General features: G+C 48.3%; 6 protein-coding genes across 6 annotated transcripts; all 6 read right to left on the minus strand.

Annotated features, from left to right (window-relative positions):
* Nucleotides 1–484: 484 nt before the first annotated feature.
* On the minus strand, nucleotides 485–1,641 carry EI90DRAFT_3151336 (uncharacterized protein; the record flags this gene model as incomplete). Its single annotated transcript, XM_039065720.1, has 7 exons — nucleotides 1,456–1,641; nucleotides 1,377–1,405; nucleotides 1,157–1,325; nucleotides 1,025–1,104; nucleotides 952–978; nucleotides 642–892; nucleotides 485–574 (listed from the first exon to the last, which is right to left on the minus strand). The coding sequence occupies exons 1-7, from the start codon at nucleotides 1,593–1,595 to the stop codon at nucleotides 485–487; spliced, it is 786 nt and encodes a 261-aa protein (XP_038921504.1). The 5' UTR covers nucleotides 1,596–1,641.
* A 779-nt stretch (nucleotides 1,642–2,420) lies between these two features.
* On the minus strand, nucleotides 2,421–3,914 carry EI90DRAFT_3151337 (uncharacterized protein). Its single transcript, XM_039065721.1, has 7 exons — nucleotides 3,588–3,914; nucleotides 3,502–3,530; nucleotides 3,279–3,450; nucleotides 3,144–3,223; nucleotides 3,069–3,095; nucleotides 2,756–3,009; nucleotides 2,421–2,688 (listed from the first exon to the last, which is right to left on the minus strand). The coding sequence occupies exons 1-7, from the start codon at nucleotides 3,719–3,721 to the stop codon at nucleotides 2,599–2,601; spliced, it is 786 nt and encodes a 261-aa protein (XP_038921505.1). The 5' UTR covers nucleotides 3,722–3,914; the 3' UTR covers nucleotides 2,421–2,598.
* Nucleotides 3,915–4,740: 826 nt separating this feature from the next.
* On the minus strand, nucleotides 4,741–6,141 carry EI90DRAFT_3038325 (thioredoxin-like protein). The gene is made up of 8 exons (XM_039058853.1): nucleotides 6,091–6,141; nucleotides 6,003–6,015; nucleotides 5,788–5,880; nucleotides 5,673–5,712; nucleotides 5,517–5,608; nucleotides 5,215–5,449; nucleotides 4,989–5,141; nucleotides 4,741–4,931 (listed from the first exon to the last, which is right to left on the minus strand). Exons 3-8 carry the CDS (start codon nucleotides 5,859–5,861, stop codon nucleotides 4,896–4,898), a joined length of 630 nt encoding a protein of 209 aa, XP_038921506.1. The 5' UTR covers nucleotides 5,862–5,880; nucleotides 6,003–6,015; nucleotides 6,091–6,141; the 3' UTR covers nucleotides 4,741–4,895.
* A 938-nt stretch (nucleotides 6,142–7,079) lies between these two features.
* Nucleotides 7,080–8,529, minus strand: EI90DRAFT_3242883 (cyclophilin-like domain-containing protein; the record flags this gene model as incomplete). Its single annotated transcript, XM_039066540.1, has 4 exons — nucleotides 7,080–7,568; nucleotides 7,634–7,766; nucleotides 7,843–8,017; nucleotides 8,479–8,529. The coding sequence occupies 4 exons, from the start codon at nucleotides 8,527–8,529 to the stop codon at nucleotides 7,424–7,426; spliced, it is 504 nt and encodes a 167-aa protein (XP_038921507.1). The 3' UTR covers nucleotides 7,080–7,423.
* A 1,192-nt stretch (nucleotides 8,530–9,721) lies between these two features.
* Nucleotides 9,722–11,260, minus strand: EI90DRAFT_2302743 (putative cyclophilin). The gene is made up of 4 exons (XM_039052851.1): nucleotides 10,949–11,260; nucleotides 10,361–10,535; nucleotides 10,018–10,147; nucleotides 9,722–9,951 (listed from the first exon to the last, which is right to left on the minus strand). Exons 1-4 carry the CDS (start codon nucleotides 11,000–11,002, stop codon nucleotides 9,798–9,800), a joined length of 513 nt encoding a protein of 170 aa, XP_038921508.1. The 5' UTR covers nucleotides 11,003–11,260; the 3' UTR covers nucleotides 9,722–9,797.
* A 2,447-nt stretch (nucleotides 11,261–13,707) lies between these two features.
* Nucleotides 13,708–16,643, minus strand: EI90DRAFT_3038339 (kinase-like domain-containing protein). The gene is made up of 9 exons (XM_039058854.1): nucleotides 16,532–16,643; nucleotides 16,191–16,249; nucleotides 16,039–16,125; nucleotides 15,784–15,941; nucleotides 15,525–15,639; nucleotides 15,238–15,427; nucleotides 15,001–15,171; nucleotides 14,768–14,940; nucleotides 13,708–14,717 (listed from the first exon to the last, which is right to left on the minus strand). The coding sequence occupies exons 1-9, from the start codon at nucleotides 16,539–16,541 to the stop codon at nucleotides 14,010–14,012; spliced, it is 1,671 nt and encodes a 556-aa protein (XP_038921509.1). The 5' UTR covers nucleotides 16,542–16,643; the 3' UTR covers nucleotides 13,708–14,009.
* Nucleotides 16,644–16,772: the final 129 nt, after the last annotated feature.

Here is a 16,772-nt window from a genome sequence, read left to right on the forward strand (position 1 = left end):
CTCACTGTGATCCCCTTCATAAATTTGGGTTTAATTTGCACACGGAACAATGCAAGCAACCCGACACCAATATATCCGACGTGACGTGGCAGTGGTGTTGTAAACGGCGTTCCGATAAGGCAACCCGGTTCCCAGCGGCTCACTCGTAGCACAGATGTAAGATAGAAGCGGGAATATAACTAGTGATTTGGAGATAATGCCCGTGCGTATATATATACAAAGGAGAGGAAAATCTACCTAAGGCAATTCCTGTGCATACACCCCGGATATCTCCGGTGACTCGCATTTCCAACAAGTGGTATAGTATACCGACAATGACTGACAAAAATGTTTTTTTATCAAAGCATCAAATGATGGACAAATCTACATTGACCTCGCGTGCCATTTAACATGCCCACATTGTAGCTGCTTGAGTGGGCAACGATCAAGAGGTGTGATTATGGAAGACGCGAAGTATCATGCAAGGTGCAATTGCACAGTTCCTTTAATCGCTAATGACGATCAATTCAGCAGCAGTCGAGCCTCGATGCCTGTGTTTAGGTTTCTTCGACTTCCGTCCTTCTTTCGCTTTTCTCTAATGATATAATAGGTGCACTCAAATAACCCATCAGAACGATGAAGTGGACGAATGCAATTCTTACCCTAAGAATGGCGAACATTTCCTGTTCTTGTGGGGTCAGGTTGTCCAAACTATCATCACTGAACAACTCGGCCTTTAACGCATCCGCTTTCTTGCACTTATGGAGAGAAAGACCTTTGCGACTGTTTGGAGGGTGTGGATCTGTCGCTAGATTCATCGTCGACTCGTGCACTTTCCCTGTTTGCTGAGGAGCAGGTTTAGGGGGGATGAGGGGCCTTAGTTGAGGTGCTATACCCCGCGCGCGCAAATAGTCTTGGGGATATATCCCTATGAGATTTCAAGAGTGATCATCTGGGGCAAGAAATAGCTACCGATTGGGGCATATCTGAAGTCGACCTCTGAAGCTCCTCAGCCACAGCGTGAATGAGGACTATCAATACTCACCATACACGATAGTTCCAGGGACGCGTTTTGAAGAGACCCGCCCACGCATGTGTCGTTTGGCCGGGCGCGCCTCGCTGAGTCTGATAGAGTAACATCAGTTTTATAATGCGTCAAATAGAGCGAGCCCTTTACCTGATCGCGTGAGATACAGCCTTCTTATTCTTCTCATGTATGGGGCGGTCCCCAGGCATGGAAATACTCTTGGGCGTAAATTGGATTTGACGGGTCGTCGCACGGTAAATTCGAATTTTCACAGTGCCAACATTTTCCGCTAAGTCAGCTTGCTGGTATAGATCATCCTCTGTATGAGAGTAAGCATACAACTCATCAACAAGTTAATTTGCCTACCAACCCGTCAGAAGAAGGGTTGCAAACGTGAACCTAAAGTTTCTTAAGCACCCATACGATAACGATGAATTATGAGGACAGACAGTTTCTCGGTGGTTTCAGATTCCCACACAGCACTTATCCTCCTCGAATGGGTCAATGCATTGTGCGCGTAAATGCCTTTCCTCCCAAGTGACACACCATCCCCATTCACCTCCAGTGTGAGAGATGTCCCTTCCGGCATTGGCTGCAAACGAATCGCGTTAAAAGCGACAGCAAAATGCTTTCCAAATGACCGACGTGTTCGAATTGCACGTCACAGTATTTCAACAGACGCGCTAAGAAAGCTCACCTCTCCAGCTTTTGAAGGGATATAACACGTTTGTAGTTTGCCGTTCATGCTCGTACATCCGAATTCCTGGACGCGTTCTCCGCCAACTTCGACCCAAACCTCAATTTCCCCATAACTGCAAGAGACAAGAACCATTTCAGGCGAAAGGGATGAGATGAAGGAAATGTTGACGTTTGCACCCCGTGATGAAAGCAGGCAGGTGACCAGCCTCTCTTTTCTTTTCTTTTCTTTTTCTTTTTCTTCTTTTTTTTTTGGTGGAACCCAGTACTAGCTTTCGCGATACATCACGTGTTGGGAGGTTAGTCGTCCCGTTGACCAGCCTCTCTTTGGCAGGAGCAAAGAAGGCGCGCGCGCCTCCATACCACCCGATACTCGATGTCTCATCCACCCATTGACCCTTAACTGCTCTCCATCCACCGCTATTTTCTAAACATTTTTCACCCGCGTCACTATAGTATGGCATATGCCGATAGGCACAGTTAAAATGAACCCATGTATGCATCCCCATCCAAGCGACTGTATCCGAAATAATATATATATAAACTCTTGAACAAATCACATAGCACCACCCCAACTCACTGTGACCCCTGGTTTAATTTGTACACGGAACAATGCAGGCAACTGCCCTCCCTCGCAAGTTGTTTGACACCAATATATCTGACGTGACGTGACAGTGGTACAAAAAAGATGACGAGTACCGGCCTCTCGACACTGACTGACAAACCGTGATAATAGTATTTTTTTTATCAAAGCATCAAATGATGGACAAATCTATATCGACCTCGCGTGCCGTTTAACATGCCCACATTGTAGCTGCTTAAGTGGGCAACGATCAAGACATGGTGTGATTATGGAAGAGGCGAAGTATCATGCAAGGTGCAATTCCACAGTTTCTCTAATCGCTAATGACGATCGATTCGGCAGCAGTCGAGCCCTGATACCTGTGTTTAGGCTTCTTCGACTTCCGTCCTTCTTTCGCTTTTTTCTAATGATATAATAGGTGCACTCAAATAACCCATCAGAACGATGAAGTGGACGAATGCAATTCTCACCCTAAGAATGGCGTACATTTCCTGTTCTTCTGGGGTCAGGTTGTTCAAACTATCATCACTGAACAACTCAGCATTTAACCCATCCGCTTTCTTGCGCTTATGGAGGGAAGGATCTTCGCGACTGTTTGTTTGAGGGGGTGGATCTGTCGCTATATCCGTCGTCGACTCGTGCACTTTCCTTGTTTGTTGAGGAGCAGGTTCAGGGGGAACGAGGGGCTTTAGTTGAGGTGCTATACCCCGCGCGCGCAAATAGTCTTGGGGATATATCCTTATGAGATTTCAAGAGTGATCGTCTGGGGCAAGAAACAGCTACCAATTGGGGCATATCTGAAGTCGACCTCTGAAGCTCCTCAGCAGCCTGAGGCACAGCGTGAATGAGGATACACACCATACATTATAGCTCCATGGCTGCGTTTCGGAGAGACCCACTCACATGGGTGTTCGTTGGTTGAGCGCACCTCACCGAGTCTGATAGAGTAACATCAGTTTTATGATCATGCGTCAAATAGAGCGAGCCCTTTACCTGATCGCGTGAGATACAGCCTTCTTATTTTTTTCATGTATGGGGCGGTCTCCAGGCATGGAAATAGTCTTGGGCGTAAATTGGGTTTTACGGGCCGTTGCACGGTAAATTTTAACTTTCACAACCCCAACATTTTCCGCCAAGTCAGCACCTTGCTGGTGTAGATCATCCTCTGTATGACGGTAAGCATTCGACCTATCAACAAGTTGATTTGCCTACCAACCCGTCAGAAGAAGGGGTGCAAACGTGAACCTATAGGTTTCTTAAGCACCCATATGCGTACGATAACGATGAATTATAAGGACAGACAGTTTCTCGGTGGTTTCAGATTCCCACACAGCATCTATCCTCCCCGAATGGATCGATTCGTTGTCAATGCTGTTCCCCCCAAGTGATACACCATCCCCGTCCACCTCCAGTATGAGAAATGTCCCTTTCGACATTCGCTGTAAACGGATCGCGTTAAAAGCGACAGCAAAATACTTTCCAAATGACCGGCGCGTTTGAATTGCACGTAACAGAATTTCAACAGACGCACTAAGAAAGCTTACCTCTCCAGCTTTTGAAGGAATATAACACGTTTGTAGTTTGCCATTCGTGCTCGTGCATCCGAATTCCTGGACGCGTTCTCCGCCGACTTCGACCCAAACCTCAATTTCCCCATAACGGCCAGAGACAAGAACCATTCCAAACGAAAGGGATGAGATGAAGAGAGACTCAGAATGCCCAGGAAATGTTGACGTTTACACCCCGTGATGAAAGTGCAATGAAGGGTGTGCGCGCGACTGAATTTATATGTGTCCGAAATAAAATATTTTTTTTTAAAAAACTGTTGAAACAAATCACATAGCACCCACCCCGACTCACTATGACCATATCTTTGAACGGTAAAGATAAATGTCAGTTCGTAACGTTGCATGCTAGTAGGACACGCCTAGCCCTATCCTAGTATTCCTCCTGATCGACGATTGGCATGCGCTCCGTCTACAATATGTTGACTCTCGGGCGCGAAACCACAAAACATCTGATATTATGCACTAAAGTTGCATGAGCCAGGTATAAGCAAGTATCCAAACCGAACCCTATACCCCTACCCCTAACGTACGCGATGCGTGCTGCATGCTGCCAGCTTGAGTGCATACATTGCATTACGGCGCCCCACAAATTTCTCTTGCTGTACCCAACCCAAACCCACCGTACGCGGTAAGGCAGCAAGTTACGTGCAAAGACCAAGTCCAGCAGTGCCTTTGAAAGGATGGACTCAGGGCGGCTTGACGTCGGCTCTCGCGAACAGATTTACATCCGCGCGCATCAGTCCATTCAGTTTCAACATATCATTTGCGCACCTTCAAAATTTAATTCATGAATCGGCGTTTCGTTTCCTACCCGGAAAGACATGTGCGATGGGTCAAATATTGTCATTACCCCTGAAATGCATGCATGTGACAAAGGTAAAAGACAAGCCCCGATTGTGTTGGGAAATTTGAGAAAAAGACGGGAACAGCGCTAAGAGTTATAAGCAAAAACCCAAGACCGTGCCAAGAAGATTGAAGGGGAGGAAAGAACGGGAAGCCGGACCGTGCATAAAAAAATCGGACTGTGGAGTACGTTTCGCATTTAGTGAACAGGGATGGTGGCAATCTTTTCGAAAATCTAACCAGTTCCGTTAAGTCAACGTCGCATCAACCACCCGATGTGAACCAACAATACCTTATAATAAGTATCAGCCGTCTGCCCACCAACAATCGCCCAGCGATCGTTCACGACAGCATGCGGAACCCCAGTGATACCCTGATCCTGGGACTGTTCGATCATGTCCTCGACTTCATCCCTGCAGGCATCAGAAGCGAGGAATTCGAGGGCCTACACAAGAATAATCTCATCAGCACCCCTTCTGATAAACCCACACAAAAGAAATGATCAAAATGAAACTCACCTCTGCTATCGTATCAAACAACCCCGCATTCACGGCATAGTGTGCTAGATTGTCATACTCTCCAATATCCTCTCCCTCCTCAAAGTACCCTCTAAATATTTCGTCCGCAAGTCGTGCCTGAACGGTGTCATTAATGCTCTCTCCCGACGCGAGGCTAGACCCAGACGACCGAGAATAAGCATATCGAAGAAGACGGTGACAGTCTCCTGTCTGACGAATCGCGCCCTTCCAAATACTATAACACAAAGAGGTGATGAGAGTGTGAAAGTGAGTTCCAGAGAAAATGGAAGTGTGTAACGCACAATTTAATATCGATTTCTTCTCCGCGTTTGTTAGCCATACTGCGTGCGTTTGCGTATCCTTCCGGGCCAAATTTCTTCACCAATCTCATTTCCTGTGTGTGGATTATATCAGAACAAATGAAATGAAGTATGAGCGAGGGCATCACAGTCACGTACCCTGTCGACAGGTTCGTCGGGTGAGAGCGAAGAATCCAACCTGCGTGTGAGAAATAATCCACGTTAACTCATAGCCGAGATCCGGAACAGAATGGAGCAAAAAGACAAAACCGACCTATATGGTCTAAACTCGACTTCGAACTTGACGGGTAACTGGGCCTCCTCAGCCAGGCGAATGGCATAGGACATTTCCTTCCACCCGATGTAACTGTTCGCAATCGGTTCAAAAATCGAAATGAATGCAAATAGAACATCGAGATCAATTTGAATGCGTTAGGTGACGAGTGAGTCCCACGAAACAATGCGGAGGGGGGGAGGGGAGATGCTCACCACCATGGACAAACTGAATTAAGTGTAAGAACGTGATACATCATATGAGGCATCCAAACGCGGCTATCGTGTGGAGACGATCACTCACCGCTATCCTGAGTGATGACTAATTTGATGAGCTTCTCCCCAGCCGAGGAAGTCGTTGCAGGAGATGGGTATAAGGATCCCATTGTCATATTGCGAACCGTTGTTCACAGGCGAAGAACGAGACGAGGCGGGGTTGGGGATGGGGTCCCGAAAGTCAAGGTTCTGGGTGGTGGGTCCAAGGACTGAGTTGGGATTGCAAGGGTTGCTGAGCCAGGTGGAAGTATATATCTTCGCACCTTGGTCCAATTGAGTAAGCAAGTTCCGATATTCCAGGGAAAGCTTAGTGATGGTTGTATACAACTGACACGAGCTGCTTGAACACTGAGCGGAATCGCTCTGCACCAAGGGCGTGTTTTCGAGTGCGAAACAGGGGCAGAAGGATTAAGGTTCTAGCGGAACTTGGACGTGCGTGGCGGACGTAAGGATGCGGTGAGTGTGGAGATGAAAGGGGGGAGAGAGCATCCGCATGCCAACGCCGGAGCGCAACACTACACTTTATAAACCTTCCTAATCCTATGCTATGCAGTGATGCAATCGGAACGAATGGTTCTGGTATCCCGCTTAGCGCCTCAGTGCGCGTCAGTTGCCCACAGCCCACTACACCGGCTCTCATCCATCCGCAAAGCCGCTCGGAAAGCGCATTGCAGTGGAGGAACACATCAGACAGACAACGCCTCGCCTCAATAAGCAAAGGGATATTCTGCTTACTTATCCAACCGCTGAACCCAAAATGGGACAATCAATAAGTGTTTTCCGCTTCATTAGTCAGCGTTCAAATATCCTCTGTAGCAGTATCCACACACGATACCGGAGTTCTATGGTAGTGCGGTGCCTTGGTCTTGGTCCGGGTCGGTGGAGGATCAACTCGCTTTTTACGCATCATTCTCGTGGCACGGTGGCCAGCGCAAAGACGCCCTTGTTATGTATATTGATTGATTGAGTCAGCGATTATATCATATGTTTTGTCCGACCCAAGTGGAGACCCCGTGACTGTGAGAAATCAGTTGCTTCGTTTTGTCATCTCGAGCTGGGTAAGCGACCTTAGATGACCTGCCTAGGTAAGCGCAAGGTCTGGCAGCAAATACATACTAATAAGCAAATAAGATTACAGTCGGAACAAGACGATTTGTGTTCCCATCCTATCTCACGAAATACCAGTATGTCAGGATATCCTGCTGTGACCCCGAAAATGTCATAGCGCAACAAGGCATACATGCGAATTTTCATTTCACTTTCGGGTGGTGTTACAACGAGTCCGTTAAGTTTCGTTTGGGTTTCACAGCATCTTCCAATATCTGGTCACGGCAGAGCCAGCCCTGAGCGCTATGAATCGCTCACAACTGTCCGGAGGCATCGATCCTCACAGCCTTAAGGGGCTTATCGTTCTTGTCGGTCTTGTTTTTCTCGATGAGGTCCAGGACACCCCAGCCTTCGACAACTTCTCCAAATACGACGTGCTTTTTGTCAAGGAACGAGGTCCTAGAGAACGAGACGTCGGTAAATACTGAGCGCACCAATGAAGTGAAGGTCATCATGCCACATACGCGACGAAAGTAATGAAGAACTGCGATCCATTGGTGTTTGGTCCAGCGTTTGCCATGGACAGAAGGCCACGCTTGGTGTGTTTCGCAATGAAGTTCTCGTCCTTGAACTGTCCACCAGCGAAGATCGATTTTCCTAGACGGAATACATCCCCGTGAAGGCGAAAACCCTCAGCATCCATCAAGTGAACCCGACGAAAATGTCAACTCACCACCGGTCCCATTGCCCCTGGTAAAATCGCCGCCCTGAGCCATAAACTCAGGAATCACGCGATGGAAGAATGATCCGGCGAATCCAAATCCTTTCTCTCCCGTGGAGAGCGCGCGGAAATTCTCAGCCGTATTCGGAACGATGTCACTATAGAGGGAGAAGACTATGCGGCCAACCTAGTTGAAAATCCAAGGATCGTAAATAAGTGCGACATGTCGTAATATGCGTCAATCGAAGGAATCAAGGGTGAGTGTAGGGTAAGAGCATAAGGGTCATAGGAGTGAATGCCGGCGGAACCAGATGGCTAACATCCAGCTACGGGACAGCAAAATCGAAAGATGAAAGATCGACCATCCCGCACGATCTTATCGCTACAGGATAGTTAGGCCAAATGACGATCCGCCCAGCCCTAAAGCTGCGATCTGAGATTAACGCCACGGGCATCCCAATTTAGCCAACAAGGCCCATTGTCGAGATGGCTGAATGAGATCGGGCAGTAAGTAGCCTGACAAGATCAGGGTAACAGCTACAGTGTACATGGGACGTAGATGTACGAAGCCGATATGAATCACCAAAAAAAAAGCAAGGTAGCGAAACAAAAAAAAAAAAAGCGAGCCCAAGTTGGATAGATGCGCACCGGCTGGTCACCGATGCTGATATCGAAGTAAGTATAAGGGCGGGCAGCCATCTTTCTTGTTGAAGTTGTAGTAACCTTTTCAGAACTTGTCAGGGCCGATGAGGGTAGATGATAACGACAGATCGAACTCGAAAAAGTGGTGGTTGATTGGTTAGAAGACAAAAGTGAGGCGAGTTGCCGAGCGTTCCATGTATTACCTGATCTGTCGGCATGAACCGCGTGACAGATCGGCGCATCCCGAACAGGCCAATTGGAACCATCACGAGCTCATTGCAGTACGTAATCTACCACTTATCAGTTCGTTGTATTGGAAAGGGCAAAGGCCGAGGAGCCCTAAGTGACTTGTGGGTGATTCCTTTTTGAGTTTCTTTCTGCAATGAGAAATAAAACAGCTCTGCCAAAACCCAATCATGGAAGGAGTCACCAACCCCTTACATGCTAGCCCGGCACTCCCCCCAATAGTTACACTTTTCATCCTTAAACATATCTAAGATTGGATAAAAGTTTTTTTATCCACTGAAAGCGGCACGTCTAAAATTGGCGCGGCCACCCCATGCACCCCTACTACCCCTTGTCTAGTAACACGGATGACCAGCCCTTTTACGGTTTCCTGCAGTCTGTTCCCTGTATCCGCGTTCCGTCCACACATGTAGGCAGGATACCAGCCTCTATACCGCTCATGCACAGGGGACGGTTTCAATCTGCACCTGAATGAGAAGAGATCCTGGAGCAAAACAAGGGTAAAAATTAATCTTGCCCGAACGAGTGGAAAAGCTAGTTCCGTCTAGGGAATATTCTTATATTCGCGTTGCACAATCTGACTTTTGCGTAAAGATTACTCGCAAAAATTGAGATGATGCCGTGGAAAATTCAAAACTGGTTCCCATGGATCCAGGGTTGATACTCCTGCCAGTGGGGCCTTCTTGGTTTCGTCACAACACTGAATGGACACAACAAGGGGACCCATATTCAAATACTATATATGAATTTCGACCTACAAACAGCGAAACGATGTACTACAAGAGATACCGTTCTACTTTCCCTGTCCCTTTTTGTTCTTCGCAGAACTTTCTTCACCCGTGCCTTGTTCTCCCCCTTGCCGACCCACCGTCCTCATGTTCACGGCACCAAGTTCACACGCAATGCTCGCACCAACACCCACTCTGAGGGGATCATGCATCGAATTCAAGGAGGTTACTGTGACCACTTGAACTTTGCAATTGGAGGAAAGTGGGATGAACTTTTTGAAAAAAAGTGCATGAACGCTACATCAAACCCAATAATAACAAAGAGAGCAGCATCAACATCATCAGCAGCTTCTAGGCTGGCAGTAGCTGTCCAGAAGCTTCGATTTTGACCGCCTTCTTGGGAACGTCACGGGCACCCGTGGCGTTCTTTTCGATCTTCCTGAGGAGTCCTTCACCCTCGATAAGTTCCCCAAAGACAACATGCTTCCTATCCAGGTGCGGAGTGCTACGAAAAATTAGCCAGGCCACATGTAAGCTTCAGAGTAAAATATATGATGAAAGGAGTACGTACCTTTTGAAGGTGACGAAGAATTGAGAACCGTTGGTGTTTGGCCCACCATTTGCCATTGAGAGGAGACCCGCACGATCGTGCTTGGCTTCGAAATTCTCATCCGCGAACCTGGATCCGTAGATCGACTTGCCTATCAATCAACAGAGGAAGAAAAGAAGCGTCAGTTGATCCACAACCCGTCATGTGGACAGAATCATGGAGCAGCCAACGAAGTAGGGGGGACAATCATGGCATCACAGCATAAAAGATCCGTATCATCACTACGTCCATTGGACGCAAACATGAGAAGAAAGGATTTCCCTGGTTCTTTTGATAATATGTATGAAGGGTTTCAATTGCGTACCTCCAGTGCCATTCCCAGCCGTGAAGTCGCCGCCTTGGGCCATGAATCCAGGAATCACGCGATGAAAGTTGGATCCAGCATATCCAAAGCCTTTCTCTCCAGTAGACAATGCTCGGAAATTCTCAGCTGTTTTTGGGACAATATCGCTGTAGAGGGAGAATACGAGGCGACCTTCCTGTGGTTCGTTGACGCAGAATTTGGAATTGATTTCGGCACCGCGGGCATGATCGATTCACACATGTTGTTGATATTTATTTGGTCCACCGATCGTGTCACGTCATGTTTTCCGACAAGTTTCCGAAATGTTTCAGGAGTCAATTTGTCGGCGCCATCATTAGGAGCGGTGAGAATGACAGTCATCATTCACAATGAGGATAAGTTGTATCGTGGCGCGTTGTGATCCAGCAATGACAAGCAACGGATGGAAGGGTCGGGAGGTCGTCAATTGACGCGAGTTGAAACGGTCCAAGTGACCAGGCGAAAAAAGCATGTAGATTAGCAGCGAGAACGTTCCCCAACATGAACCAGTCGCATTGTACGTGTGAATGAATCCAATGCGACATCTTAGGAATAATATTTTGTACTCACTGGTGTGCCACCAATGCTGATGTCGAAGTAGACCTTAGGGCGGGACGAGGCCATTTTGTACCTTTGAAGGAGATGCGACAGTACTACTTGTCTCGGAGGGTACGTCGAAAGTGATGAGGCAAGAGCAACACTGATTAAAGGCGAAGAGCGCGTATGTGCAAGGATGGGCGCAGAAGAGCTAGTCGGGGAGCCAATCCCAAGACTCTTCTTATACGGATATGATCAGATCAATTCGGCAATCGCCAGAACCCGAATCCATTGACAAGTGGTCATGCATTCCAAGGTCGGTGCACTTGTACATAGGGGGATGGCATTGATTTTTTTCCCTTCTGTGCATGATTCGAGCGGGGCAATTGCGTGGTCTCATGCACCCTGTTGTACTGAATATTACCAGATAGCAGGTTAGGATTGAAACTTATTACGTACATTTTATTTATACTTTCGCATATTTGCGACGCATGTAACTGACATCTTAAATGATAATCAAATCATATCATTCATTCTTCATATCACCGAAAGAACGTGCTGAGGAGTTACCCGAAAAATGCATTGATAGCACCAAGAACAGGCGACCGCGGTAATTCAAGTTCAAGCGGGGATATGTCTCGGCTGTGTAATGTCGGCGCCAAGCTGGCACCTTCCTCTGTAGTACACCGCCGATTTGGAGCCCGTAGAACAACAAAGGAAACTCATGACAAGACCCAGCATCTCGGGTTGCAGAACCTATACAAGGCTTATCTCGTCTTTTGCTTCTTTTGACATCGCCAATGTGCATTCACATTGCAAAAACGCGGCATTGCCGCCAATATTTGACGACCAGGGAACAATCGTAACGAGAAAAAATTTAAAGCCCTCACTTTCGTGTTTTCGTCTGGCGACCCGCTATCTCGCTGAACGGGTTTGTCTTCCAGGGACTCGCATGATATGGGACATCCCTTGGCATCCCTGCGAAACCTGGCTCGTGGCAATAACCGATACCGTAATGACTAGGGACAAAAAGCGGAGCTGAAGACAAAGATCCAGATCCTTTCCCAGCTATCGGGAAGCACAGTCAGTCGCGACTGCAATCACATACGGAAGGACCTCATGATCGATGATCTGCAGGCTCCGAATTGTCGCCTCCTTCGAAGAAGTTTCTTCAGGGATCTGGGCTTGGCCAGTGGGCGAGAAACTGGTCCTCAATCAAAGACGCCCACGTGTTGTGCCTGGGCCTTAAAACCAATGGTACTAAAGGATCAGATATCATACGCGGCGAAGCCAGGACAAAAGCAACGAGGAACTAGGTAATGCGCTGTTTTCTGCATCAGAGATTAGATTTGCATCCTCTTCCCGTGGCGATTGAGCTGCAATAATCGGCAAGTGGGCAAGATCGGCAGGCACGAGCGCTCAGCAACGTAAAGAAAACATCCCAGACTTATATCCCATGATAAAGGTCACTAGCGACCTGAACCAATGATTTAGTGATAGCAACCGTGGCCTGGAACGTACCTGGGCTGGATGGGACACAGATACGTACACGAGGACCGTTGGGTACGTCACACGGCTACCCAAGGAAGGGACAACAAATCGGCCTTTGCCAGAGCTCTGGCTACTGGCAAGACTTGAGTTGAAGACCAACCCCAAATAAATGCCCCGCAAGCTCAGCCAATCATGGGGTTGTTCGGCTTCAGGAGAGCCATCTAGTCCGTATTTCATCCAGCGGGCAAAGAAATTCTGCTGTAACTCCGTCGAGCGGGCGGATCCCAAGAACGGAAATTGCCAGTTGAGTTAGCTGACCGAAACAAGCGCTTTTCAAATTCAGGATTGAAATGAGAACAACGGAAAACCCCATGATTACATGATGTGATGTCAGAGTTTGGACCCTGGCCCCAAATGCGCAACGGGCCAAGGGAGCTCAGGTGTCGGTGACCACTGTTGGGCAATGATTCACAATGCTACGACCTTCATCCTTGTTGACGTTCAAGAGGCGAGTAAAAGCCTAATCCTTCAAGCTATGATCCGCACACCCACGAACCATGCACCTGAATACATTTCAGAAGAATCCCCTCGCCCCCTCTTTACGCTTCGTCCCACAAGCAGCATCCCATCCTCTGATCACCCAACCAGAAGAAACCCTCCGCCCTAAAGCGGACTCCTCACATAATCTATATCCAAGTCTAGACCCAATTCGCCCAATCGACCCGGATCTCAAACCATTCAACACGTCAGCCTCAACCCATCGTAGTGCTCCTGGTTCGATGCAGGTGTAGATTATGGCATTAACATTCAAGATGAGGGTGTCATTGTGAAGAACAAGGACAGGAGCAAGCCCCCTGACGCTAATCCCCCTCCGGGCAAAGGAGGCGGTGCGCCTACTGCAGGTAAGGAGCAGATCAATTGGCGCAGTCATCATCTTTCTTCCGTTCGACGTCGTCTCTTCAAAACACTCTAACACGGACGTAAGACAATAAACAGCAACACCCGGACGCCGGTCATTTCGTATGTTTGATTACCAGCATCATAGTGAAAATCAGCCAATAAGTAACCAGCCGCACGCCAAAAAGAATAGAGGTGAAGGGAATAAGAAATGACAGTGACAGTGCGCGGGGATAACGATATTATGCGCCACAGATGAAAGGCCAGAACGAGGGTGGTGACTTGGGTGAAAGTGAGACAATTATTCAACAGAAAGGAGTTTGCTTGTCCTGGCATATCATGAAGCCCGTACTACATGGGGCTTTTCATAAGAAAAAAGGCAGTGGCTCAAGTGAAAAGGTATGAAGAAGAGCGAGGAGGAATTACCGATTAGCGGGTCTGAAATAATCCTTGAGACCGGAATGTGTGAAGGAGAGTGAAAAGGGGGAGAGAGTACAATGTTAGTGGTGCAGAATGAGGGATAGAGCATAGTTAGGGAGCATGGTGACAATCGTGGGTGACAAAGATTTTTGGATTAGTCCTCGGTCCAATTGTAAAACTGGAGGTTGGCTCTCAATACGAGACGCTGCTCCTATTCCCATCATGAAGACGACATTCCAAATCGTTAAAGGGTACTTACCACCTTATGGTCAAGCTGTTCACACGATTACCCGCACCGACACCTGAGAATGTCCAAAAACGCGTTCCTTCTCGGTGGGGCTGGTAGATCCCTTTCCTGCCCTCCGTTGGGCAGATTCCCATTCATCTGGGCCGTGGATGTATAGGGACCGTTAGCGCCGCCCATCCGAGGCCCCGCGTTGTTCATATTAGACTGCACGGGAACCAATCCCCCTGAGTTACGCGCACCAGGTGTTGTCCCAAAAGCATTGAGCCCTTGAACAGGCGTCGAAGGACCGAACGATTGGTCCCGCTCCGGAGCGTTCGGACCTCCTTGGCGACCGCCATACGACTGCATCCCTGTGGCAGCTGCATATGGGTGGGGCTGATGTGGTGTGCCCGTTGCTGGTTGGCCCCCAGTGGATGATGTCAATAGAAGGGGATTGCCGACAGCACCCGAAGGTTGCGTCTGCGTCTGCAGTGGTGAGATAGCCCTCGAAGCACGCGCACTCCCAACGAGTAAACCAGTAGAACCTGGAGTACCAGGTACATTGCCGGCAGTTGGGCCGGCAGAGTTGTGCTTCCGTTGCTTGGAGACATGACGATTGATGGCAGCGGGTGAGGGGGGTGTCATGGCAGCATTCGTGCCATTCGCAGCTTGCATCCCAGATGACCGTTGTCTTGTATTCGTGGCGCCATCCCGTGTACGGTGAACGATACTGTGTTGCAATGGTGGAACGAGGCTCGATGGTAGTTTCTGAAGAATGTCATCAGTAGCCGTTCCCACACAGGGGTTCCCATACCCACAGAGCTCGCTTGCCAGCCTTGTTTGTTATTTAGCAATTTCCAGTCGAACATCGAGTCATCAACCTCGCCAGCGGCCCGCAGCACTTTGGCGAAAAGCTCCCTTAAGAACTCATAGTCTGGAGTTTCCTCGAACCCGAGTTTCCGAACGTAGTTCAAATAAATAGCAAATTCCTCTAAAATCAGGCGATGAGTGGCTCTACGATCCAAACAAATCGTGCATACGATAAGCTTACCTGGATAACCATCGCAGAGATCTGCAATGGGGACGCTCTGTTTCTTTTCCCCGATGCGTTCATACTTTTGTTTGTTGTTAGCGGCTTTGAGACCCTGCCATGGGAGCGATCCTCGTAAGAAATACATAAAAACATGTCCTAGACCCTCAAGGTCATCACGTCGCGATTGTTCTGTAAAGCGATAAGATCAGCAGTTGGATACACCACAGACAAAGAGACCAGAGGGTCTGAACATACCCCGCCCAAGATGAGTGTTAACACTCATGTACCGGGCAGTGCCGCTAAGGCTTTTGCGTTCCCTGTATGGAATATGCTGTCTTGTTCGTGGATCACGCCAAAGTTTCGCCATTCCAAAATCAACCATATAGATCATGTCAGACTTGTCGGTGCCCGGCAGTCCAATGAGGAAGTTGTCTGTTCGAGTGCACTTGTCATTAGATTGTGCCTCCCCTGATAAAGTGGAGTGCGTCATACCTGGCTTAATGTCTCTGGCGGCAGAAAGTAAGAGGGTGGGTGAATAACACTGTCAGGCGAGGAAGTGGGAGTTGAGGATCGCTTGCTGACCTGTAAATGAGGTTCTTTTCGTGGATACATTGGACCCTTTCGATCTGTGGTGCGGGGTCAGCGAACAGCGAACGACTTGAAAATCACGCGGTGCAACAGACCATCTGCTTTGCGAGCATGGAAACAGTCTTGACGGTGAACTTCCGCCCACACTATATCGCCGAAGCAAGTCAGGGGGGAGTGCAAAGGTAAAGAGTAACAAGACATACAAGATCGAACAGGTCTTCCAAATTTGGACCGAGGAGATCAATACAGAGGACATTGTGAAGACCTTCGGTGCCATAATAGTATGCTTGAGGTATGCCTGAACATCCCTGCAATATCCTATAGGACCGATACTCATCCCGTAGTTGTGGGGCATCAGACTTGCGAGGTTCCTAAAACAAATTCCAATTCCAACGGATCACAATGTCAATCACCGCTAGCGCGCGCAGACGCACAAATGTGGGAGTGCAACATGAACGAACGACGTACGAATTTGATAGCGACTATATGTCCATTGAGGAGATTTGTACCCTCGAAGACGACACCGAAAGACCCTTCACCAATCTTCTTCCCAACCTAATGTATAAACCATAAGCGCACAGCCCACCAACGACTTCGGCGGGGTGTGAAACCACACCCACCTGGTAGTGGTTCCCAACAATGGCAACACTCCCTTGCGCACCCGGTTGTACTGGTTGTGCTTGTGACATATCCTAGGGTGGATGAGTTTATGGAAATGGTAAAGGAGAAGAGTGGTTGCAACGAAGATCAAACGAAAGTAGGTAAAAAGTGATGATTGTGAGTTCCTCTTGATGTTGCAGTAAGGTAGGGATATAGACGAGGTATACCAGGTCAACGCTAGTCTCCCGCCTTTGTTGACTGGGTTGGAACGTTCGAAATGAGCTTCCTGAGACCGGAAGGGTACGACAAGGGAGATTATTGTTCTTCGATTCAACGCCGCTCCGGCAATTGCCGGAGCTACACGAGGTCATGCACACTTTCATTCGGAAGATAGAACTTACACGCAACCAATATTTCGCGTGTGATTGGAAGAAAATAAAAAGGAGGCTGTAACATTTGATCTAAGATTCAACGACAGCAGTTAGTAGAGTGCAGGCACTGTCAAGCCCTAGCACGCCTCACGCCTCGTGATGATAGGTTCGAAGCCATCGGCCGGAACGCTCCGTTTCCCGGTACAGGTGGCCGCTCGCTGCTGCTGCCTA

This window comes from Cantharellus anzutake (assembly GCF_015039405.1).
Source record: "Cantharellus anzutake strain C23 chromosome Unknown EI90scaffold_6, whole genome shotgun sequence".
NCBI lineage: Eukaryota > Fungi > Basidiomycota > Agaricomycetes > Cantharellales > Hydnaceae > Cantharellus > Cantharellus anzutake.

Excerpts from the sequence above, each read along its gene's own strand:
- EI90DRAFT_2302743 (XM_039052851.1), bottom strand. The coding sequence starts at position 11,002 with ATGGCCTCGTCCCGCCCTAAGGTCTACTTCGACATCAGCATTGGTGGC. Across the intron at positions 10,536-10,948 it reads TCAGCATTGGTGGCACACCA|GAAGGTCGCCTCGTATTCTC; the intron begins GTGAGTACAAAA and ends AACGAACCACAG. Across the intron at positions 10,148-10,360 it reads GGCTGGGAATGGCACTGGAG|GCAAGTCGATCTACGGATCC; the intron begins GTACGCAATTGA and ends GTTGATTGATAG.
- EI90DRAFT_3151337 (XM_039065721.1), bottom strand. The coding sequence starts at position 3,721 with ATGTCGAAAGGGACATTTCTCATACTGGAGGTGGACGGGGATGGTGTA. Across the intron at positions 3,531-3,587 it reads TCTGAAACCACCGAGAAACT|GTTCACGTTTGCACCCCTTC; the intron begins GTCTGTCCTTAT and ends AGAAACCTATAG. Across the intron at positions 3,451-3,501 it reads TGCACCCCTTCTTCTGACGG|AGGATGATCTACACCAGCAA; the intron begins GTTGGTAGGCAA and ends ACCGTCATACAG.
- EI90DRAFT_3038325 (XM_039058853.1), bottom strand. The coding sequence starts at position 5,861 with ATGTCCTATGCCATTCGCCTGGCTGAGGAGGCCCAGTTACCCGTCAAG. Across the intron at positions 5,450-5,516 it reads GAAGAAATCGATATTAAATT|TATTTGGAAGGGCGCGATTC; the intron begins GTGCGTTACACA and ends TTTGTGTTATAG. Across the intron at positions 4,932-4,988 it reads CGGCTGATACTTATTATAAG|ATTTTCGAAAAGATTGCCAC; the intron begins GTATTGTTGGTT and ends GGAACTGGTTAG.
- EI90DRAFT_3038339 (XM_039058854.1), bottom strand. Across the intron at positions 15,640-15,783 it reads GGTCCAAATTTGGAAGACCT|TCGTTCGCTGTTCGCTGACC; the intron begins GTTCGATCTTGT and ends GTGATTTTCAAG. Across the intron at positions 15,172-15,237 it reads TAACACTCATCTTGGGCGGG|AACAATCGCGACGTGATGAC; the intron begins GTATGTTCAGAC and ends ATCGCTTTACAG.